At 44.9% G+C, this 25155-nt stretch overlaps 1 protein-coding gene across 9 annotated transcripts in view; it reads left to right on the top strand.

Annotated features, from left to right (window-relative positions):
- Positions 1–2707: 2707 nt before the first annotated feature.
- NIN (ninein) overlaps positions 2708–25155 on the top strand; it is a 97134-nt gene continuing 74686 nt past the window's right edge. For 4 of the 9 annotated variants that reach the window (XM_030319080.1, XM_030319077.1, XM_030319082.1 and 1 more), the window contains exons 1-3: positions 2708–2892; positions 11615–11818; positions 22639–22720. In XM_030319080.1, coding sequence (XP_030174940.1) covers positions 11636–11818; positions 22639–22720 — 265 coding nt within the window. In that variant the 5' untranslated portion in view covers positions 2708–2892; positions 11615–11635. Of the gene's footprint in view, positions 2893–9980; positions 11336–11614; positions 11819–22638; positions 22721–25155 lie in introns of those variants that run through there. The other 5 variants (XM_030319076.1, XM_030319074.1, XM_030319079.1 and 2 more) reach the window with 4 other exon arrangements.

The following is a 25155-nucleotide window of genomic DNA, read 5'->3' as shown; positions in this document are numbered from 1 at the left end:
CCCCATTCACTCCTCTTAAGAAAGAGTATCTTGTGTTTCTCAAATCACACAACCCCCACCAATTCTGACCTTTCTCTACAGGGAATGAATGCCACCTCCCACAACCCGTGGCTCCCAAGAACAATCCACACCTTAAGGATTCTTGCAGGTAAAAGGGATGCTTGGAGAGAGAACCAGTAGGATGAGGCTCCCATGGCAGAGATTAGGTGAAACAAAGAAACATCTCTTCATTCTTATCTTCTAAGACTGTTGGCTGTTTTCCTCCCCGATGAACATTCTTCTCTAATTTATGAGATGACACCTATGTAAGTATTCTGGCAACAAGTTAGTTATTCATTTAACAGTGTGTGTTGTATAATTATTACTGGATAGAACTGTGCACAAAGTACATGAGTGTGTGTGTGTGGGGGGGGGGGCACGCACAGGAGTATTAAAAAAGGGTGGGGGGAGGAGTATGTATTGAAAGAAGAGAGCTTGGTTCTAAAATAAGGCAGAGCTGTTTTAATTTTTTTTATGTTTATCTTTGAGAGAGAGAGACAGAGCACGAACAGGGAAGGGCAGAGAGAGGGAGATGCAGAATCAGAAGCAGGCTCCAGACTCTGAGCTGTCACAGAGCCTGATGTGGGGCTCAAACCCATGAACCGCGAGATCATGACCTAAGGCGAAGTGACTGAGCCACCCAGGTGCCCCAAGACAGATGTTTTAAATAACGAACTTTTGGTTAGGGCGCGACTATAGATTCACATTAAGTTTTAAGAAATAGTACAGAGTAATCCCTTATAGACCTTCTACCCAATGGTAATATTTTGAATAACTGTAGCACAATGTCACAACCAGGAAACTGACATTAATACGATCCTAGGGTCTTATTCAAACGTCACTAATTTTACATATATTCATTTGTGTATTTAGTTTGGTGCAATTTTGTCACATGTGTAATCTGCTTTTGAAGCTTAGCTGTGTTAAGTACTAGCTGCAAGGTCCTGAGCAAGCTCCCTAGTTTTTCTGAGGCCCAGTTTCCCCATCTGCAAAATGGGCATCATAAGGTCTGTCTCCTAAAGGTGGTGCGAGGATTAGGTAAGATCATTTCTGCTAAGTTTCCAGCACACTGGGTTCTCATTGAATGATAGGTTCCTTCCTGTCTACCCCTCGTTCTTTCAGTAGCAAGGGAACAGTCTCCAGTTTCTTGCTGAAATAACCAGACTTGTGGGTTATAATAAATCAGGCGGCTTCTTCTTCCAGGCCAACACATTGAACTCTGCTGTTGGAAGAGAGCACAGTGGATGTCACCTGCCCTCAGCTGCTGCTTCTTGGCTTGGGCTTAAGATCCTGTTTGCATCCAGATCCGAAGTGTAGAGATGGGGGCGGGAGGAGTGAAAAAGGAGAGCATTTGGGGGAGCTGTGGAGTAGGGGTAGGAGGTGGTAAACAGTGAACAATCGCTGGCTGGAGAACAACCAACTCCAAGGAATCTCCGTCCTGTGTGGCTAGTGACTGAGGGCTGGATGTACCCGTGGAAGGCCTGATGCGGGTGGGAGCCTCTGAGAACATGGTGGGCAGGTGCGGAAGCCCGACTAGACCTGGTACGACGATCACACTTGTTCCAGAGTTCGGAGTGAAGTCTTAGAGCTCTTCGCTCTCCCTGGAGCCCTCTTCCAATGAGGGCCAAGGGCGCTCAAAGGCAGAGAAATCCAGGACCGCCTGGGGGCAAGAGAGGCACCTGAATCTCCACCTTAAGGTCCCGCTGTCTGGAGGCGGAGGCCTTTCCTCCACGCGCAGAGGTGGCTGGCTGGGTGTCTCAGGCGCAGCGGGGTGTGAGCGGCGCGCTCGCAAGGAGAGGCTAGAAGGCAGGGGGTGGAGGGATGGACGCACTAGCCCCTGCTTGACGGCGACCTGAGAGCGCCGATCCACCTGCGCCCCTAGAACCCTGCGTTTTCCAAGTTCAAATCTCCGAAGCGACCTCCCAGCGTCAACCAGCAGCCAACCCTGGACCGGGCTCCCCCCGTGTTCCCGCTACCTGAGCAATCCCCGGAACCCGGGGCCCTGTACCCGTCCGGGTGGGGGCCGGGGGCGGACCCCACGGGGGCCGGGACACCGCGTGGCGCTCCTCCCTCGGCCGCCCGGGCGCCGCGGGCCGCGGAGGAGGAGCCGCGCCCCGGCCGGCGTCGCCCTGGCTCCTCCTCCCCGCGCGGGCCCGGCCCTTCCTCCCCCGCGTCCGAAGCTCCGGGTGGCCGCGGCCGAGCCGGGAGCCGAGCGCGCTGGGCGCGGCCGTCCCGCCGCCGCCGCCGCCTCCGAGCCCCGAGTGCGCCTGCGGCCATGGTCCCCGCGGCGGCGCCGGGCGCCTGAGCCCCGGGACGCGGTGAGCGAGGAGCCCGTTCCCGGGGCACCCCCGCCCCGCGGCCTGGCGGGGGGGGGGGTGCGCGGAGGCCTCGCATTGCCCCCCCCCGCGCCGTCGGCGAGGCCCTGAGCGCCCAGGGCGGACCCCGCACGGGGACCGGCTGGGGCTTCCCCTCGGGAGTGCGAGGTCGGGGCGCGCGGGGCGCTCCCGAGGTGGGGGGGAACGCGGCGGAGAGGGGGCGCCTTCGCGGGCGGGAGGAGGGGCGGGCCCGGGCGGCGCGGGCTGCTCTGCCGGGGGGCGGGCCGGCGGGCGGGGAGGATGCGCGCCGCGGCCCCGGAGAGCCGCGCTTTTGTACGAGCCGGCTCCTTACATATGGAAATGACGCTCGAGCGGCTCCCCGGCCGCGTCCTTTTGAAGGACGCCCGCCCGGAACCGCGGCGCCGGCTGCGAAGTATTGTCCCGCTTCTTGAGCCCTAACAAAGCGTCCCCCTTCGCTTTGCAGAGCGCTGGAGGCGGGCGGCCGGCGGTGCGGGCGCGACGGAGAGGCCGCCAGAAGGTAGGCGAGGGCGGCGGGGGCCGAGAGAGCGCGCTGCCTGGTGACACAATGGGGGTGTCCGCCGGTTCCGGGGGCGCGCCGGGCGGGCGGCTCCGAGACGCATCTGCAGCACCGCTTTGGCAGGTACCGCGGCGGCGCGCCCGCCCTCGGGCCGCTCATCCGGGGCTGGGATCCCCCGCCACCCCCGTGGTCCCAGCCCGCAGCCGCGAGCTGAAAGCGGCTACTGTGTGTGGACCCAGGAGCGGACTGGAGTCCCGGAGCGCGCCGAAAGGGTGGCGGTTCGATTGCCTGAACCACCCGGGCAGCCTTGGGATTGAGAAGCTGAAGTGAACCTGTCTGGGGGAAACCCGAGGTGATGAGCCTGGGTGCTCGGAGCTGCGGAGTGCCGTTGGGGGCCCCGAATGGGGGAATTTTAGAAGGTGCGCGGGAGAAATGCCCATAGAAAGACTTTCCCGGTGCAATTGCTAAAAACGAAGGGGAGAGAACAAAATGACACTGGGTTATTGCCTGAAAGCCTTGATCGCCAGACCAGTGGAATGGAAGTGTGGAGTGCAGCGTTCCAGGGTTCTAAGGGCTGGGCTTCTTCGGCTACCAGAACGGTCCCTGACAAAAGGACAAGGCTGATGGAAACACTTTCCTGCCGAAAGCTCTTTCTGTGAAGTTGAAAGCGAGATAGGAAGAGACGTTTTCCTAGCCTCTGCCCTGACAAACCCAGGTTAAGGTGCACGTGAAACAGGAGCTGGAAAGCTACCCTACCACGTACCTTGTTTTGACAACTTAGCTATAATGGGATCTTATGCCTTCTTAACAGGGGCAGGGGAATTCCTGAGATGGACTTGCCATATAACTTCTGAGTTTTTGAAATCAAAACAGATTGCGTAGTTGTCTTTTGTGACTGACATGGTAGCTTTTTTGGATTAGAATCCTGATAAAGTCCATCATGGTGCATGGGCTAAGTTCCTGAGGCCATGGACGATTTCTCGGTTGGGCTCCCTTAAATATGTTAACATAAATTCATCCTGCTGCTTTCCAGAGGCTTGACAGTCTACAAGGAAATGTATTTTTTCTGTGTCAGCTTAATTTTATCTTGAATCTTCTCTAGTGGCTAGCGTAGGGGTGGATGACCTGAAATATTGGCAGATCTTGCCCTGGAGTTGGGGGGGGGTGTGTTTGTGATAATTTCCAGACTGTGTGTAAAAGTAACATTACAGGCTGGCTGAAAAACCAGTTTGTTGTAGTCTCTTCAGCTGTTGTCATTGTTTCTTAGGGAGGAAGGGTGACCTCTTGGGGAGTTTATTTGCAGATTTGTTTATTTCCACCTGTTCTCTGGTGATTCCTTAGGGGAAAGCCTTCTGAACCGCCGTATAGGTAAAGGGTAGGACTTACAGATGTTCCAAATGTGTTGGACATCAACAGAGATATTGCCACGGCAGGAGAAAGCTTTAGAGGGCAATGGAAAGGAAGCCATCAGGGGTACAGTCTTAGCATTAAAATGTCACGGATCAGTCATTTTAATAGGCACGTGCTCAGAACAGCCGGTGTCTGTCTTCTTGTCCTTTTTCCATTTTAGATATGTGATGACCCTTAGTATCAAAAGATGTTAACTGTCACAGAGGGGGAGAACAGGGCACCAGTGAATTCTGAACAGCCAACCTTAATTTAATAGGCAATATTCTTATCGTAAGTCAAATGTTGTTAAAATAAATTGTTTTAAATGTCACTGCAAGTGACTTTCTAAACTAACATTTCACCAATCTTGATGCTTCCATTTTGTGTTGGTAACGAAAATGCATTTTATCAGTCTTACCTTGAAAAAGGGTTGGCAAGTTTAGCCAGAGTATTCAAGTGGGATTCAAGCTGCCTAAAGCCTTTTCTCGGGGCGGGGGGTTGTTTTTATAGATGCCAGTTCATCTGTAAGCCAATAAATTATGTGGTTTGAATTCTGGCCATTGAGCTTGCGTCTGTTGGGCAGAGGCTTGTGGAGAGACTGAGGCTTACAAAAAGATGTTCTTATCTTATTTACGAATAAAATAGAACTTGAAAAAGATTATGGGAATGTAGAAGCAAGCAACTTTTTTTTTTTTTTTTTTTGAAATTAGGACACTTTGTTGCAATGTATATCAGCAGTTAATCATTTATTCAAACTTTTGGGTGGAAAAATTACAAGGTGTTTGTGTTCTAATGTCCACATAAAAAACAAAGGTGGGAAAACCTGGTTTATAGATGAGGGAAGGGAAGCTCTTCCTCCGGGAACTGGAGTCATAGCCGCAGGCATTCTGAATTAATTCAGGTACATGCGGCTTGAGAAGTGAACGTTGTTATAGGCAGTCTCTTTTCAGAAAGTAACAGGGGTGCCTGGGTGGCTCAGTCGGTGAAGCGTTGGACTCTTGGTCTCAGCTCAGGTCATGATCTCATGGTTTGTGAGAGGACAGTGGAGAGCCTGCTTGGGATTCTCTCTCAGCCTCTTCCCCTCTCTCTCTCTGCCTTTCCCCTGATCCCGCTCTCTGTCTCTCAAAATAAATAAATAAACAAACCTGTAGCTCTGTTTTCTGCTTCTGTAATTTTACTTACTAGCGGATTACAGGTTACCGAAGCTACAAGGTGCTAGCCTAATGATTTTATTACTCCAGCTGCCCAGAGTTAACCACCTGATTGGTAATCCACATAGCCATTAGGTTTAACAAAAGCTTGCGTTTGGTATACCGCAATATACTAAATATTAAAATCCTGAAACCTTTTTTAATGTTTAATGTAGAATAAATGCTAGTAGGACGTCCTTAGTTAAATTCAGTTTTATAGTGTAGATTAACAGAGGTTGTTATTTTCTTTCATATTTATTTAATGTGACTTTTTTTTTTTTTTTTTTTTTCTGTGCAGTGGCATTTAAACTTTGGTGTTCTCTCTTTATGCCATGATTTTGTTCTGGGTGATATTCTTGTGCTTGCAGTATCCAGCTAGAAGTGAGATACTCTCTGAACCGAGAGGAGGCTACCTGACAGGAGTCATTTTGATGAGTAGCCATAGTTTTTGGCAGAAATATTTTATACAAATGTAATGTAAATACAGATATGTAGATACGTAGATGAAAAAAGACTGTTGCTTTTTCTATTAAGCTTTTCCTGAACTTGAATTTATTCTTGTCACTATTTCATTTTATACTGAAATGAGTCCAAAATGTTAAGGCTGGAGATCTTTGCAATTAAAGTGTTTGCAGAAAAGGGGGAAGAAGAAACATTTTAATTTGATCATTGGCATTATGAGACTCTGACTTGCCAAATCGTGAAAGCTTAAAGGCATGAATGAAAAGCTTTCTCTAAGCAGGATTTGTCCATGTTCACCATTTTGGTTATAAAGTAACTAAATTAGTCACTTGGTGGCCACTGCCTGGTCCGCGGACCCCCAACAGCTATGTCTGAACACAAATCTGAAAGCATCTATTATGATACCTAAGGAAAGCGGCCGAGCCAGGAGGGGCCTCCAGACATTCCACATAGCTGTTCAGCTGCTGGACCATCTGGAGGGAAATAAAAGGCCTGGGCGAGGGGCTCTGGCATTGTGCTCATTTATTATTTGGTTTTCCCTTGCCAGACTTTGTCCCTTTTTCACTCCCTCTGGCCTAGAACAGACGTCCCCTTTGGCTGGGGTGCCATTCTTACAAGCTCCTTTCTGTGTACCTTGGATGCTGGAAAGTTCATAAGTTCATGTATCCATTTCATGTTGGCCTTATGTTGGGGACTTCATTATTCCAGCTGGACCTCCACCTATGTCTTTTCCAGGCCCAGTTGGCCCTGATTTCATCAGCCGGGGTTGCCAAGTGGAGCGCAAGGGCACAGATCGGTAATGGCCATACCCGTCAGGGTCTGCACATTTTGGCAGCCTTGTTTGGAGTTATTTGGAAGGAAAGTGTTCCAAATAGTTCTCATTATGGGTGGTTATTGGGTGGTAAATGTTGTGATTAATGGCTCGGTGCATTTGCCTCTTATTTAACCATCCTTAGTTAAAACTCCAAAATATTGCTTGCACCGACCATTCTTTTCCAAAGGAATTGTAAAGGCTTCTGTCAATTTGATTGGGAAAGTAGATGGCGAAGAGGGGCCACGACCTGTGGGAGGCTTTATGAAACTGGAGTTATTCTTGGCAATTTGAAAGAGGATTTATTACTCAAAGCCCAGCTTTCCTCATCTCTGAGTAAGATTTCTGTCACTGGTGGGTATCAGGTAGACTTTAACTATGGAAAGCATTGATTGCACAGACCAGACATACTTAAGCATTTTGAGGAAGTAATTTAACAATTATCAGTTTCTGTACTGTGCCCACTGTTGAAGATATGGAACTCTCCGTGGTCATTTTTAATTTTTTTTTTCAACATTTATTTATTTATTTTTGGGACAGAGAGAGACAGAGCATGAACGGGGGAGGGGCAGAGAGAGAGGGAGACACAGAATTGGAAACAGGCTCCAGGCTCCGAGCCATCAGCCCAGAGCCTGACGCGGGGCTTGAACTCACGGACCGCGAGATCGTGACCTGGCTGAAGTCGGACGCTTAACCAACTGCGCCACCCAGGCGCCCCCGTGGTCATTTTTATACAAAATTTTATTTCTTCTTTGCCCCAAATCCCAAAACTGCTTTGGAAAAAAGAGAATGCTCATTCCATACCTCTCTAGTGCCTTGTAATTGTTCAATAAGTGGATTAAGAGAGGCAGGGAGGAAGAAACCCCATCCTTCCCCACTCCAATTTGGAGGGGTTTGTGGCCATCAGGTTTTCGCGGTGGTTTCTGGGACTTTAGTGGTTAGCTGATTAACACAGAAAGGTGGAGATAAGTGATTTGCCAGTGATGTCCTGTTCATGTGTTCTGTGTGCATCCACAGGACTGAGAGATAGTATAATTTAGAGTCAGACCAGAGTTCTGATCTCCACTTCATCCCCATATTAGCACCGTATCCTTGGAGAAGTTGCTTAATTTTGCCAAGCCCCAGTTTCTGCATCTTAAATGGGAATATGGTGTCTACTTTAAAGAATTAGAAGGATTAAATGAGATCATTTATGTAAAGTACTCAACATAGGCCAGACTTAGGTTCAGGAGTTAAAAAAAAATAAAAGTTTCTTCTTAACTCCCAACAATATTTCAGCCTTTCTGCTTTTGATTGATGTTAAATTTATCAATAATCTGCCTTTAAAAATGGAAGAAGCCCTGAGCCTTACCTGTCACCATTGACCATTTAGTGATATAACAGCGTTTGTATACATAATACCTGGCCTGTGCTTTCTTGCTTTCCCAATGGCATTCCGCAGCTCCCGCTTGGCTTCTCTGAAAGCAGATCTAGGGCTGTTTGACTTCAGTTCACCCCGCCTTTGTCAGTCACAAGTATCTTCTTGGTGGTTTTCTCAATTCCCCTCTTGTATCAACTTTCTCTGGGGTCATCCTCTCACTTGCTTGCCATCTTTAACCCTCAGGACAGCCCTTCCAGATGGGTATTATTATTCCCATTCTATAAACAAGGGGACTTGGGACAGTGGTTTAGTACAGATTCTCTTCCGAAGTCACATCCTATAACCGCCCCTCTCAAAAAAAAAAAAAAAAAATTACAGCTGAAGTTTATGAATCCATTGGCTTAATTACTAACTCCTTAATCAAACTCCGGACAGTTCTAGATGCTACAGGTTGGCAGTGGGTTCTGGCTTTCTGCTTCTGCTTAGTGATATCCAAGATGGAAAATGCCTTTGACAAAAGGGGTCAGATGGGGGAAGGAGAGGTGTGCTTGTGGAAGAAATGGGCGTTTCAGAATCTTCATAGGCTCATTTCATCACTCATTCAGGGTAAGGTTCCACTCATGGAATCTCCCTACACTGAGTCAGTGTCTGGTGTGAGGAACAGACTGTGCTATGCATTTGGGGGAGGATATAAAAGAAATAAGTTGTGGACCTTGTCCTTACGGAAATTTCTGCCAAGCAGGGAGAAGAAAAAAATTCTTGCACATGAAATTACTCACGAACATTTGGGGAATAATATCAACCAGAAAAAAAAAATGCATTCTGTGCCAAACGAGGACTGACAACTTGTCACCATATGTAACATCTTCTGGATGTTTCCGTATGCTCATTTGTCCCACAGGGTTGAGGCTGTTTTCCCCCTCCAGTCAAAAGAATGTTCTCCAAAGCATAGCGTCTTGGGAAGGAGGGAGATGAAAAAAAAGAGATAAATAAGGAAAGCTGCTGTGAAATGAAAGAGATTTGATTTAGTGAAAAATCCAATGACTTCCCAAAGAGCGGGGCATGATAGCTTATTGAATCCAAAGCCATGGATAAGATCAGGACTTCTCAGTACATTATGAGTTTTATGGTCCCCTTTCATTGGTCTCAACGAACCAATCCCCATGCCTTAAAAATAAAAAGGGGAAATTTTTGAATTCTTTCACTTTTGAGGGTTTTTTTAAATATGCAAAATCAAGTAAAAGTGGAATTGTCTGCCTTTTATGAAGTTGGTCAGATTATGTATAGCCCAGGGGACTGTAAAATTCAGAGCGAGTCTGAGAGTCACTGCAACCTTGAAAATCCCAGGGCCCCTGGGGAGTCTCAGATCCTAGGCGACAACAAACTGACAGACTCTAACGGAGTCTCATTAGCCAGGCATTGGTCTTGTCTAAATTCCTAACTTTTGTGGCTTCGCTTAACACCTTGGTGTTTCTTTTCTGATGCTCTGATGTTTATATCGCACTCTCAACTTATTTTGAAAACATTTGCATGGTGATTAGTTAACCCAACAGACCAATCCTGGGAAGGCAGCCAGAACCGACAGCACCTTAGTAATAGAAAAGCTGAGAATTAAAAGACCCCGAGACCAGGAGCCTGGACCTAAATGGTGCTGCTTTGCCTTAATGAGCGGCCCCAGTACGAATTGAGTAGTGGCCTTGAGTAGTGGCCGAGCTGTTTGAAAACACCTTGAGCCTACCTCATTGTGCTGAAACTCCAGGTGGTCATGGTTGCATTTTAGCTTGTAATGTTTTGGACGGCTGCCTGTAGGAAGAAAACAGCACAGCCTAGAGCAGCACTGATGTGTTATGGAAGCCTCTCTCATTTACAGTTCTGGCCACGTTCAACACCTGAACTTGTGTGTCGCCCGTGTTGCCCATCTGCTATATGCACATCGCCTGTGAGTTAGAGAGTTTTCTTACTCAGGGCTTTTGTTAAAGGTGCTGCTTTGAAAACTGGGATGATGTTTGCCGGGGGCTGGGGCAGGGGGCAATGGGAAGTTGTTCTACAGTGGGTACAAAGTCACACAAGATGAAAACATTCTAGAGATCCGCTGTACAACAGTGCACGTTTAGCGAAGAAGACGGTTGTGTGCGCTTAAAATTTTGTTAATAAATTTTTGTTAGGTTAGATTTCACGTTATGTATTTTTTATCACAGTAAAAAAAATATATGGGCAAGATAAATATATTTTTTGAAAGTGCTGCTTTTTATAGTCAAGGGGCTGGTGCTGAGAGCCTGGTTTAGATGGCTGAGGTCATTGTCTCAGGGGTCTAGGTTGTGTTTGGCTTCCGTTGCGTCATGGTGAAGGTAGCTTCAGACGTGCGCATTTCAGGCTCTCATCAGAAGACCCAACACATTAAAAATGAATTCTTGCGCAACCAATGAAACCCCCAGATTTCACTCTTAAAATATGAGGTACCTAGAATTTTATGATGTCTGTTTTTAGCAGAAGTGATTCTGAGTTAATCATGAGCCTGTGTTTTTATTGATCCCATGGAAGGTGGAGAAAAGGGAAGCCCGGGGTTGGGGGTTGAAAAGAAGGAAGACAGACTAACCATGTGCACAGACATGAGGTGGTCTGGATAATGGAGGTTCCCTGAGACTCTGTATGATTCATATGGTCTGTGGCTCCTCTGAAGCTCATAGTCTGAAAGGTTGGAATAGTGTTTTCCCCTTTCTCTAGGCAATTAGGCATTGCCTAAAACCCCCAGGGACTAAAGCCAGCTTCAGGGAATACCCTTCCTGTCACACCTCGAGTAATTGCACCAGTGAAGTTAATTGCACTGCTTTTGGGGGAACTTGTGTAAAAGGCATTGTGTCTCATGTAAACAGGGAGGTGGTTTTGTGTTGTATCGGACATATTCATCTAGTGCCTCTTGCTGCAAGCCTCCATGCTAACTGTGATGGGGGGCATCTAGGCTGAGCCAAGTGGAACTAGATAGCGTGGCCACAGCGGTGGCTTGCGACATCTGGGCAGGTGGTCTGGAGCTCGCCGACTTGCCTCACAGCTCGGGCCCTGCAGCCTATATTGGTGCTAACAGTTAGTTTGAAAGGACGGAGTGTCAGAAGTGGCCTTTCACCTTCTGTACGTCCAGGGGCTCGTGAGCTGATAGAGAAGCGCTTTCAGTCTTGAGTTTGAGACTGGCCGCCTGCCCAAGGACCAGGCAGGAGAGGAGACTCCCTCATTCTGGTAACGTTACCCTGAGTGACCTGTGTAGCTGTGGCCCTGGTGTGAGTGCCTGTGTGGGCGCCTGGCCGGCCAGGGCTGGCTCCTGGAGAGACCTGAGGTCTTGCTGGGGGTGGGGTGAGGGGTGAGGGTGCAGCATCGCCTCTCCTGCCTGCCTCCACTGAGGTCCTCATGGACCAGCATCAGGGGCCAAGGACGTACAGAATCTTCCCAAGGGGCTGGCGAGGGCAGGGGTAGGACTCCCGGGCTGCCACCACCCGCCCTTATCTCTGTCGCACACAGGTGAGCGCCGTGGGCTATGGGATGGATGAGGTGGAGCAGGACCAGCATGAGGCCCGACTCAAGGAGCTGTTTGACAGTTTTGACACGACAGGCACCGGGTCCCTGGGACAGGAGGAACTCACCGACCTTTGCCACATGTTGAGCTTGGAGGAGGTGGCCCCAGTGCTCCAGGAGACGCTGCTTCAGGACAACCTCTTGGGCAGGGTAAGGTCTGGGGGAGAAGGCAGACAGCGGGAAGTGGGTGCAGCTTCTGTCCGGGGTGGGGGTGGGGTGCAGAGCTCGCGTGTTGCAACTTGCTTCTAACATCCTGGCTGTGCGTGCCCCTAGCTGTTAACCTGATAAACAGAAAAAATGTAATGGGTGGGACCCGGCAGTGTGGTTTGCTCGGGTGGCGAGGGCCCGCTTGAATTTGTGCTCTGGAATAAAGGTGTGCCCTGAGCTTCCCAGATGAAGAGAGAGGGAAAAGAGGCAATAAGAGCATGTTTTCCAACTCTTGTTCGTTGTGGATCATTTTGGGGACTCTCTATTCATCGTTGGGGCAGAGGGAGGGGACTGAGATTTCCCCCGAAGAGAAAGAAAACGTAGCAAGAAAATTGCCGCTCACAGGATGAATAGATTGCTGTTATGACTTTTACTCCCAATAAAGCTATTTCTTGTGTTTCTGGGGTGAAGTATTAATTAAACCTTTCACCTAGGAAATAAGACAGGAGGATAAGTAAATACAGTGCAGGTTCATTTAAAACCCAGCAGGACTTGCTTCCAGCAGGGATATGCATGTGTGCCGATGTTAACTTCTGCATTTGACAACAAATAGTCATGTTGTCCCTACAGATCAAGTGACAGAAATGAGTAGGAAGTGAGAAGGGGCCTTTTTTTTTTTTTTATATACCTCCTGCTGTTAGTGGAAAGGGTGTTTGATCTGTCTTGACCTCATATTGCCTTCAATTTTTGTAATTATAATTAAGAGCATCATTTGTATGGCTTTGAGTTGGGTCTTGGTGCTGATTGTTGGAATGGATGAGAGGAAGAAATGGGCATTGCTTTTTGAGCTCTGTTGTCATTGATGATGCTTTGTAGACAGTGGTTTTTATCATGTGTAAATTGAGGAAGGAGTCATGAAGCTCAACTTTATTCCGGTGACTGAATTTCTTTTTCTTCATTTCATTTTCGCTGTCTCTTAGATGACAAGTTGGATAAGTGACCTCAGATACAGTAGGATGTATTGACTGTCTGTGACAGGAGACAGATGGGAGTAGTGATCACCCTGAAATTAATGTACAAAGGATGCTATTCCCAGGGGCTTGGCACTATGAACATCATGTTTATCAGGGTTCACACTTAAAGAAAAAAAATGTGAGGTTGTTGTTTGTTTTACGAAAGTGAAACCCATTCTTGGCCACTCTTGGGGGAGGGATTAGCTGCCTGTGAAAACATGTGTTCCCTAAAAAATGCTAAAAATCTTGCTGCTAAAGTCATAGAATTGGGAGGTTTGAAGATGAAATCATTTGTTCCTCATTCATGTAACGTGCTCAAATGTGTTTTCATTCTGTCTCCATCTCGGACACCTTGGGGAGCTAAGGGAGTAGCGTTTCCCACTACTGTGGTCCTTGGGGATCTCAGCCCTTTTGTTGTATAAGGAATAGCACCGAGAGTGGATCGGTTTCAGTGCTTATTAAAGCCTGAGAAGAACAGATACAACCTAAGGGTTCCTGGAGAGGTTGTCTCCGCATCAGCATAAATACAGATCCCTCTGCTGTGCACAGATTGTACCTTAGCACTTAAACAGTTTGCTCCAGATGTTGTACATCTTTGCCCTCGTTCAGCAAACTAAAACAGGGGAGCAGTTATCGATTGATTTGTTAACAACTTGACACTATCAGCCTGCTTTTTACGTTTGCTATTTGCCTGTGAATAATGAATACCTAAGTGGTCTGTAGCCTGATATTTACTTAGTGAGCCAGTGATAAAAGTTAAATAGATGTATGCATATTGATTTCACGTGGGAGGTCTCTGGTGACTGTCTTGAGAGCAGGGTTGGCATGAATTAATGCACTACCCTTCGATTTGCATTTTTTATGAAACCGAATTATTCTCCTCAGATGGTCACATAAACTTGGCCATATGCTGTTAAGATATTCTATATAGTCTATAGTTTTAAGTTATAAGGAAAAAATTCCTCAGAATTTGCTGAAGAATTCTAAGCGCTAACACCTTCTTGAGACGTTGAGTACGGATTGTAAGTTGTAAAATTGTAAGTTGTTTTCAGTGCCAATCATCTTTCTTCTCTTTAGATGGTAATTGTAGAAAAATGTATAAGGCTTAGGAATTTGGTGTACAAGGAGAAAGAAATAGTAGCATGACAAATCTAAGTATAGTCATTAATTCAACAAATGTATATTGTGTGTGTCCTACATGTTAGGCATTCTGCTAGTCTGTGCAACTTATTTATGTTTATCATAGACTAAGGTTTTCCATTAAATTGGTTTTTGGATACAGTAGTATCCAACAGTTTCCTGCATGCCTAGGGTTCAAATGTATCTTTAAATTTTAATGAGTGTAATTTTTAAATGAAACAAAACTTCCAAGTTTACCTTTATTGGAATTGGGCCGAATTGGTCATTTTTTTTCTTGAAAAAGGAATAAGCTAAAATGCATTGTTTTCCTCAATATGAATATTTTCTGTTTATTTTTTATTTTAAAATCCATCTGTAATGAATTCTTGGCTTTTCTTTTTTAAGCCTAATGTTTCTTTTGACAGTTGTTAAGGAAAGTAACTGAAATTGACTTGCCATTTTCACGCCATTTTGCTACTAGGCCATTCAACCCTTTCAATTCATCTATCTGATCTTGCTTTATAACTTGAAGCCATATTCCCCTGAGCATAGTGCTTACTATGTAAGTGTTTGCAATGCCTGAGGATTGTGGATCACTGATTTGAAGGAAGGCAGGACACTGCTGGTAAGGTGTTTCCTGCTACATAATCAAAAGAGCTCCATCCATAGCTTTGTCATCAGTGAAGCACCTGTCAGGTGGGTAGGAGCCCAAGACAAGGGACTCCTGAAGACACTGAAGAACTTACAGTCTGGTTGGGTAATGTGCCTGGCAGGTGAATAGTCCTGGGAGCAAATACATCCTACAAACATAGAAGAAAACAGAGCAGCATTAGCTCTTAAATTGAACCAAGTTTTCATCCTAGCAGTTGATATTGGCCACAGGTGCTTCCTGGTCTTTTTGTTTCTTAGAAATGAAATGTTCTCATATGCCTTTCTCCTTTATTAGTAATCAGGACAGAAGTATAATTTACCTTGGTTTTATTGAAGGTGTTATTTATATAGTTTTAAAAATGCATTTTCCTTTATGGAATATAACTTATGGAATAACTTATGGAATATTCCTTATGGAATATAACAACTTTGAGACAAAATAGCCCCCTGAGGTTCTGAGGCGTTTCCTTCTATACTTGCTGATATTAACCTGGATGCTGAAGTGTTCTATGTCTTTGGCACTCTTTAGAATCAAAACAGGCCACCTGGTAGCAGAACTTACCAGTGGCTTCCAAAGAGTCCCATAGGTGTGTGGACTTTGTTCATCAAAGGTGCTTTGAAATTTTTAGTTTTAAGATCTAATAGCTTTACAAATATATAATTAAACTCAGATTTCCCATCTTTCATTTTAAAGTGCTTGGGGGAGTCTTTTATAAATATCGTGATTAATTTCATATGGTAGACTTGCTTGTTTGTTTCCAGTTCATTAAAAGCTTTTTAAAATTTCCTTCTCTTATACATATTTTAACCATTCGAAAAGTAAATCAGAAATACAGAAGTACTTTCTGGCAGTGATTATTTGGACTTGTTCTCTGTGTGCAAAATTACACTTGATCATCAAATAGTGTCTATTTATAACTACCTGGTGTTCATCCTCCTGTTTCATATTGATCTGAGGCTTTTTGAATGCATTGGAGGAAATGGTGGAAACATTTCTCATTGCTCTTATTAAATGTCTGGACCTTTGCTGTATCTTACTGTTTAGCCACCATAGTTTAACCTGAAATGGTGAGGGATATTTTCTGATTCCCATTTTGTCTTATGACCCTGTGTAGACCATCACTCCTTTCTTTTACAACCATCTCTGTTAAGGTTGACTTGAACTTCTAAGGGTCTGTGGTTCCCATTTTTGGACAAGAAGAGAATCTGATTAAGAGGCTGCAAGATTGGGGCGCCTGGGTGGCGCAGTCGGTTAAGTGTCCAACTCCAGCCAGGTCACGATCTCACGGTCCGGGAGTTCGAGCCCCGTGTCAGGCTCTGGGCTGATGGCTCAGAGCCTGGAGCCTGTTTCCGATTCTGTGTCTCCCTCTCTCTCTGCCCCTCCCCCGTTCATGCTCTGTCTCTCTCTGTCCCAAAAATAAATAAACGTTGGAAAAAAAAAAAAAATTTTAGGGGCGCCTGGGTGGCGCAGTCGGTTAAGCGTCCGACTTCAGCCAGGTCACGATCTCGCGGTCCGTGAGTTTGAGCCCCGCATCAGGCTCTGGGCTGATGGCTCGGAGCCTGGAGCCTGTTTCCGATTCTGTGTCTCCCTCTCTCTCTGCCCCTCCCCCGTTCATGCTCTGTCTCTCTCTGTCCCAAAAATAAATAAAAAGCGTTGAAAAAAAAAAAAAAAAAGAGGCTGCAAGATTTACTTCTGTATTAATACTTTGTTGTCAGACTTATTGCAAAATTAACTTTGGTTTTACGTGCTGTGAACCTTGAGCCTCTCAGAGGTATTTAGTCTGATGGGAAGATCTTTGGCTCCCAACGAGAGGTGGGAAAAAGTGATGAAAGACTGTTCTCTTCTACCTGCTTTATTTCAGTAATGACTGTCTCTTTCTCTGGAGAAAGTATGGTCCAGAAGGCTGATCTGATTTCTGCAGTATTCCACTGATATTCTTATGAGTAACGTCTTTTCTGGACAGAGGGGACTTACCGTTCTTTTGTGTCCATCACAGATTTTAGACTTCAGTGTTGACCTGTATGACAAAGAAACCTTAGAAAGAGAACTTGGAAAAGTACATTGACCCATCCAAGGTCAGGCAACTCAGTGGAAGCAGCAGCAGGATAGGAACCCAGATTTCCCCATCCCTGAGTTTGAATACACGTTTTCACAGCCTCCTTGGATTCCAGATATGCAAGAATGAATCTCATTCTCCACGCCCCTCTCATCACCACTACTACCACATCAAGACAGTATAATATTAGAGCACAGTCTTTGAAGTCAGACCTGGATTCAAGTACTGATTCTTGCCCCTTTCTAGCCCTATATGGCTAGGAGTGGAGAATGGATTTGCTAGAAACTTCTTCTGTGTGGCGATGGTTGCATCCATCTCCATCTGTAGGTGGGGCCCCGTGGGTCAGTCTTGGAGTATGACTTCATACAGTTGCTTTAGGTTTGGACTTGTCTTTTTTTTTTATTAAAAAAAATTTAAGTTTATTTATTTTGAGAGAGAGAGAGAGAGTGGGGAAGGTACAGAGAGAAAGACAGAATCCTAAGCCCCGGATGTGGGGCTCAAACCCACAAACTGCAAGATGATGACCTGAGCCAATATCAAGAGTTGGACGCTTACCCAACTAAGCCACCCAGGTGTCCCGTGGACTTGCCTTTTATGATGGGCAATGGGCTTGCCCCTCTCCACATTGCCCCTGTCCACATTATCTATAGTAAATGACCAAAATCATCTGAATGCTTTACTAGAATAAAACATTTCACAACTATTTCTTTCTTAATGAAACGACATCTCTTTGTATCATTTCTCTTTTGCATAATGCTGTAAACATCATTTTCCTGCACTGTGTCCTTCTGAAGAGTCCATATTTCTCTACCCGATTCAGCTAGCATTTAATGTTTTGAGTGTTCTTTCATCAGTTTCCCTGTGTATTGCTAGATAGGAACCTCCTCTGTGTGATGATAGTTACACGGGCCTTTGTCTCGTTTAATAAGATCACTTGGTTCAACACTTGGCTTGAGTTTCTCATCCTGGGTCTGTTTGTACTGCATACATGTGGAAACTGTATGTATTTGATCTCCATGATTGTGTAAGATGATTTTATGCAACGTTAGGTTCCTTATTCTACTTCCTGTTGCCGTTTTTTTTGTGTGTGCGGTTTGAAGTAACGTTTTTTTCTTATGTGATACTTAACTTTATTTTTGTCGGAAAGGCAAATTATGTTTCTAAAAAAGCATTCGTATGAAATTTGGAAAGGAAAAATGATGAGGTGAATTTCTATTATGTGCTGGTGACACATGACAAAAAAAATCAGATTTGACTAGTCTTCCCATTAATTTAGTGTAAATGTCATGTGTGTTTTTAGTCTGTCATGTAATTTTCCCATTGCTGCAAACTGTCCTTTGAGGCATACAAGATACAGGAATGCTTGTAAAATGAATGGCAGCAATTATTATTCAAATGAGGGGGTGCCAACCAGGGGAAGCATGGCTTGGAGGCTTGTTACTGTGTGAGGTTTAATTGCATTGTATATTTGTGACGATTTCTAACTTTTAACGTAATGCAATAGTAAAGCTCCCTTGGAGGAGAAAAATGGTACTTACAAATTCCAGTTACTGAACTTAGTGAGCCCGCTGATGCACATTTCTTTACAATAGAGGGCATTTATTAACGTTTTGGTTCTGGGATGTGCCCTAAGGGGCTTTTCCACCATATCAGTATTCATGAGCATTGTCAGAAAATAGCAGTCACCTGCCTCTATTAGAGAACTGTCTTCTTGGAAGATGTGGAATTTACTGTTATTTAAAGTGGAGGGTCCAGTGTCTCTATGCCCTGGCAGTAGGGAAAATAAGATCGGTTTAAGACTTAAGGCTGCTCCAGTTGTTTTGATCAGCTTGCCACGTTTTTGTTTTTGGATTTCTGAGTGTGTGTGTGTGTGTGTGTGTGTGTGTGTGTGGAAGAGGTCCATCAGATAGACACTGTTAGATTATGAAGAACCTCTGAGTTAATCAAGTTTAGTCTTTTATAGCCCCTTTTTCTTTAAAAAAAAAAAAGGCTGATTCAGTAGGTCTGTTTTGGAAACTGTTAAGCTCTGCCTGTGAATATCTCAGAGAAGCCAAATGTCATAAAAATGGTCTCTCCAGCTTGTCTTTGTGTCTCTCACAGCACTCACCAGCTTCTATCTTGTAAGTGCTAATCAACTTTCCTCTCTTCTTTCCTCTTCTCCCCTCCCACACTCAAGATTCTCCTCCTGACCTTTCACCCCCTGGAGCCCCAGTGTACTGTTTTACACTGGCTTTGTGTAAAGTTGGGGATTTGATGTGGGGCAGTTTAGGGATTTCCCTGAGAGGTCAGAGAGTGAAGCAGGTCTAGGGGAGGAGGGCTGCCAGGCTTTGATGACTCCAGTCAGAAGTCCTGGGTTCACCAGGCAACCCCAAAACTTCAAGACGTGAGGCCACCAGCAAGGCCCATGCCTTTTTTGTGCTCTGCCTCCTCAATTCCAAGGGCAGATGCCTGCCTTACCTGGCTCATGTGGATGTTGTGAGATCCAAATGACCAAATGCCCAGGAAAGAAGGAACCTGCAATAATACACCCACTCATCTAGTGTTATCCAGGATCTACATTAATGCAATTTTCTGATAACAGCATCTCTTACCCCATTTAGTAACAGTCTTACATAACCTTTGGGGATTGCAAACATTTTGTTAAAGTTTTGCCCTGTCAAAGAGGATATTAAACAGCATAAGATTATTCTTTTTTTTTTTTTGAAAGTTTATTTTTGAGAGAGAGAGAGACAGAGCATGAGCCGGGGAGGGGCAGAGAGAGAGGGAGGCACAGAATCCAAAGCAGGCTCCAGGCTCCGAGCTGTCAGCACAGAGCCCAACATGGGGCTTGAAACCACAAACTGCAAGATCATGACCTGAGCCGAAGTCGGACGCCCAGCTGACTGAGCCACCCAGGTGCCCCAGCATAAGATTATTCTTGATCATTTAAAATCTTCTTGGTCTATCAGTTATTTGTCTACATTATAAGAGCAATACTCTCAGCGTTTGTTTTGTGGCACATAGGTACTTGTCTCAACACTAAATAAATAACCCCAGCCTATTAGGTTTTTTAGTGCATGTCTTCTCTAACAGTTGGTAGAGTTTTTAAGACAAGGTTTTTTAAGTTTAAAAACTGTATTTTTGTCTGAGGAAAGATAGTTAACGTCTTTACTCAATCCCAAGATGTCAGTAGTTACTTCTCTTAGTACTTTACCTCAGAGTGCTCCTGTGTCTTATTTGCTGCTTCTAATCTATAGTGGTCTGGGAAGCAGGAAAATAAGCTTATAATAAATCAGGTAGAGTGAGAATAAATAGCTCCGGAGCTGGTTCTGTAGCATTTTCTGTGAGCAGAGTGTGTGGGCTTTTCCATGCCTTCCTCAGCTTTGGACATCACTTCTTTGTTTTCCAGTTGTCTGCTGCTTGATTGTCTGATAAGCCATCTCCATATAAATGAGGTTTTACTGTCTCAAAGGTCGGTTTGTTTGTATGAGGCTAACTATCCCTTAAATATGGTATAACAAAGTCTTGGAAGTTGATGAGAATCAACGTCCAGATTGTAGGTATCTTGGTCATTTCTCAAGGTGAGAAATTGAGGTACATAGACTCCTGGTGACCTTCATGGCCAATACTCCCTGAATTGAACTATGTAGGGATCCAATAACCTCTCTCAAAGCCCAGACCCAGCAGAGACCCAGAGGTGAAGTAGATAGGACTTGAAGTTCTCAAGGCAAGCACTTCCCTTTTCTGTTCAACTCATAACTGTGTCAAGGAGAGGCCAAGGTTTCATTCAAGTCATTCCCATCACTGTCCTAAGAGAGGAGAAACCCCAAGCTGAGGTCCCTAAGCACAGCAAATTGGATCGGCTTCTCTGATGTTGGGCAACTGCCCAGATCCTGGCGGGGAGGCAAGATCCCTGCTGTCACCTCCGCCACTGCCACTTGGCTGTCACGGTCACTTTCAAGGCCAGTTGCTTTGCTTGAAAATGTAGCCATTTCTCTGTAAAGCAGGGGAAACAGTCACCCCATATAGCTATTAGAGTGTTAACTACCACTTACCGAGTAGTTGATAAGTTACCCTGGAAGTTCTAGACCCCTTATGTAACTCTCATTTTGATTTCCTAATGCCTCTGTGAGGGACGTGTTACTATAAATAACATAAAAGGCATGCAATGCTTTTCACACAATGGCTGCCTGGACCCCCTGTGACATTTCCTGAGAACATGCACTCCACAGCGCAAGGTCTCTGTCACTCTTGTTCACTGCTCTGTCAGCAGGGCTTAGGACATTGCCTGGCCCATAGCAGCTGCTCAATAAATATTTGCTGAATGAGTCCTAAACTTTAGTTGTTAGAGATCCCCATTTTTCTACGTGAACAAACTAAAGCTCAGAGAGGTATAGTAATTTAGCCAGTTCACAGCAGGCAGTAAGTGGCTGAGGCAGGGTCAGAACCTGGACCCAGCTGGCTCCAGCACAGAGCCTGTACCCCAACCCTCCTCCTGCCCCCCACCCCCCTGTGAGGAAGGAATGGTTCCAGTAGGAAGTGGTAAATGCCTGGCCAATGTCCATGGGCAGGAGAGCCCTTGGGTCTGTGTGGTTTTGAACTGGCTGCTTGGGAAGATGGCCTTGCCCCTGGGAATGGGAGCCAGGATGCCACAGTGCCTGAAGCCCGTACTCTGACTTTGGGACAACAGCAGGACCTGGCCCTTTCTCCTCCTGCAGGCTCTGCAGTGATTTGTCTGCTGTGAACCCTAATTAGTATCGCTTACATTTCTGCAGTGTCTTCACCTTTTCATTGATTGCACGGCCCTGGCTCTCTAGCAGATGTCCTGCCTCCCTTGGCAGATTTCTGCTCTGGCTCCATAGGGTATACTGATTTTTAGTCTATACCATCTAAAGGGAGATGATTTTGGAAAGTAATTTGGAGTGATCAAAATGGTTGTGGTAGAAAAATCACACCTACTGTGGGACAGTATGGTAAATTGCATAGATAAGACATAGGATTTTTTTCCTCCATTGTTTAGATAACTAATGAGGTTTGCTACTTTTCCCAGTATAATTCGCCAAGTGGTTTTTATCTGTCACTCATATTTAAACTTATAGACAATGTTTTGTAACGGTGTCCAAAGAGACCCTTAGCGGCACAAATTACAAATTTACCAACTTTGAATTTATGTATAGGCTTCTGTGTTAATAGGTGCCACATCATCGAACTAGAATTACCGTGAGAAGGAATACCATCTTTCCCTTCTACCCCACGGTGAGGTCACATAAATTTAAATTATGGAAGAATACACTTGACCATCAAGAAAACTGTTTTACCCCTTTAACCAAAGTATTTCCCCAATTCTAACTGAATATTTACTTAAATAAAACTCATGTTCTTTCATCCTTCTATCAAGGTAATTGTATTTTTAAGAATTCAAGACAAAGCTTCCCAAGGTTCTTTTATTCTTTGTGTTTGCTATTGATTTCTATTTGTTTATGGAGTCACAGGGGCCTTGGGAGATAAATATTATGTACCTGCCTCAGGCAAGACTGTATTCAAGTCATCCTCAGATGATAGCTCACCCTCTTCTAGAATGTCTTCAGGGATGAAAGCATCTTTGGGGCATTGTTACAATGGATCATTTACTTGGGAAGTTTTTCCTAATGTCTAACCTAACATCTTTCTGTTGTGGTCTTGTTCAGAAAAATAAAAGGAGTTGAGTTCAAAACGTATCTTTTTCTGAGTGTATAAAGAGGGTTTTGCTATCTAGCTTTCCCCCTCGGGGTTGAATAAATATTGATGTTGATGTTAGGGTTTATGACATGGGGGTGTCAGAAACGATCAGCCCACTTTTCCCTTCAGTGCTTCAGAGAAATGAAGAAAAGAGAACAAAAGCTGTTTGTGACTCACTTCAAGGCTGTTAGGATGCTAACAAACGGTTCTGGTACCTTGAAGATGGATTTGCGTCCTTAAGGCTGTGGAAACTCTTTTGAACTCATTTTTAATTGTTTATTTTTAGGTGCATTTTGACCAATTTAAAGAAGCATTAATACTTATCTTGTCTAGAACTCTGTCAAATGAAGAACACTTTCAAGAATCAGGTAAGGGCACTCACTAACTTTTCTTCTCTACATTCCCCTTTAAAAATTGCCCAGGGAAGAATTTGGGGACTTTGAAGCATGTCTATGAAAGATTTGGGGCATCTGCCTCTTGCAGATTGAGTTATTTTGAGTGACTTGTCTTCTGATATTATCCTAAAAGCCTTGCAGCTGTTGAACACTGAAATGAGGCTTCCCTACCACAACAGTGTATTATGGAAGAAATAATTGGATTGTTCCTAGGCAATATGTCACATGGCGTGGCAATAACTCATTCCTAGAATGGGCAGAGTGAAGCCGAATGGTACTACCTTCATCCTTATTTCCTGTGTCCGCGGAAGGATCTGAATTGGGGGAGAATTTTGCCTGAAAGAAGAAGAGTGTCTGATTTAGAGATGATTTTACTTAGTAGGTGGATAACCTTTTGCTACAGACATTATCATATATTATAATTGATAACATACATCTCAAGTGATAGTTTTGAGGACCACGTTTTCATTTTTCTGTTTTCAGTGTCTAGTAGAAGGCTTCACACATAGTAAGTATTGAATGAATGTTGAAAAATAAAGAACTTACTATTACACTTCACTTAGTTTTTTAAAAAGCACTGTAGATTATAAGACATCATTTTATGTATCTCCAAAAGAAAAAGTTTTTACCAGTTAAAATAGCATTTTGCTATTGATTGTAAGACATATCCTACTGTCATAGTGTTCAAATCTAGGGTGTGTGTGTGTGCGCCTGCCTGCCTTTCAGTCTGTCTGTTTTGGGTCGGTGAAATATGGTAAATATTTAAAGGAAAGTCTAAGCAGTGCTGATATTTGTATTACGGTGCAGTCCAGTTTTATCAAATATTGGTTGTCAGGCTAGAAATAGGGGTTGCTGTAAATAAGCATGAGGGGATTTTTGGGGTGATGAAATTGTCTCACATCTTGATTATGGTGGTGGTTACAGATTTTATGAGTTTTTCCAACCCACAGAATTGTGCACTAAAAGGAAATTTATGTGAATTACACCTAGATTTTTAAAAACCTGATTTTAAAAAAGATAACATAGAAATATAGTCCAGTTTTTGAGACTGAGCAAAAATCATTAACATTTTGTCACTACAAGGAGTCATTCAATGTGACCTATTTAGATAAAGCACAGATGGGAACTCATTTCTTATCTTCACTGGTGATCTAGTTCTCCATCATACCTTCTGGAATGCTCAAGATTTGTGTCATATCTGTGAACATTATGTTTAGCAGTGTTTTCGGTTCTGGATCGAACATCCCCTTTCTGCGTATAGTACCACCCCAAGGAAGGTTATGGTCAACTCTGAGGCTTGCCAGAGTTCTCTAGAAGCCTACAGTGAGCCTGTGGGGGAGGTTATTGCCTTCTGGAGATTTTCCAGACTACTAATAGAATTTCAGTAGATGACCACTGCTGGAACATGGGCTTTTGTTCTTACGAGGTCTCACATTTTATTGGTATTTTTATTTATTTGAGGTTGTCGGTCATTTTTTTTTTAACATTTATTTATTTTTTGAGAGACATAGAGACACAGAGCACAAGTTGGGGAGGGGCAGAGAGAGAAGGAGACACAGAATCCAAAGCAGGCTCCAGGCTCCGAGCTGTCAGCACAGAGCCCGACGCAGGGCTCGAACTCACAAACCGTGAGATCATGACCTGCGCCGAAGTCGGATGCCCAACCGACTGAGCCACCCAGGCGCCCCATGAGGTTGTCTGTCATCTTGATAACAATAGCGCAAGATCTTGGGACTCGGATTAGAGCTTTGGTGACATCTCCACATTTTAGTAAGAGCCTCCGTAACATAAACTCGGTAACATAAACATTAAGTTTGTGGTTCTTCTGGGTGCTGGTCATGTGCTTTTATGTCGGTTTGGAATGGGCAACTCTGACACCAGTCCGCATGACCTCTTGGCTGCCCTTTCTTCAAAACCTGCATGGTCACCTGCCAGAAGATTGTCATAATAAATGCACAGACTTACGGTGACCCCAGATGTGAAGGGTACTGCCTAGAGTTGTTCAGTGCTGGGATCTAAATAATAGGATGAGGAGGCGGACAAAGGCTGGCCTAGTTTGCCAGTAGCTGGGAAGTAACGTTGATGAAGCTAGCTCCAGATGCTGGTTTCAGAGTTATGTGTGTGCCCCGCTGCCGTGCAGGTCAAGACCATAATTTGGACGGGTCTTGCAGGACAGCGCCCAGAAGGGATCTCGATGGTTTTGCTGTGTGCCACATGCTTCGGGTAGGCTGTAGCAAACCCTCGTTACAAAGCTGCCCCGGATCAGTGTGATGGAGTGGCAGAGTACTTATCGATAGCAACGTATCCAGCATTTACGGGACCTCCCTAATGTTTGGCCTGGTGGGATAAAATCTAGGATTGAGCCAGCGCCTTAAAGGGCATTTTATCTCAGAGGAGGCAGTGAGTCA

The sequence above is a fragment of the Lynx canadensis genome, chromosome B3 (genome assembly GCF_007474595.2).
Source record: "Lynx canadensis isolate LIC74 chromosome B3, mLynCan4.pri.v2, whole genome shotgun sequence".
NCBI classification, from domain to species: domain Eukaryota; kingdom Metazoa; phylum Chordata; class Mammalia; order Carnivora; family Felidae; genus Lynx; species Lynx canadensis.
The sequence above is the reverse complement of the archived record's forward strand: the minus strand, read 5'-3'. Positions and strand labels throughout refer to the sequence as shown.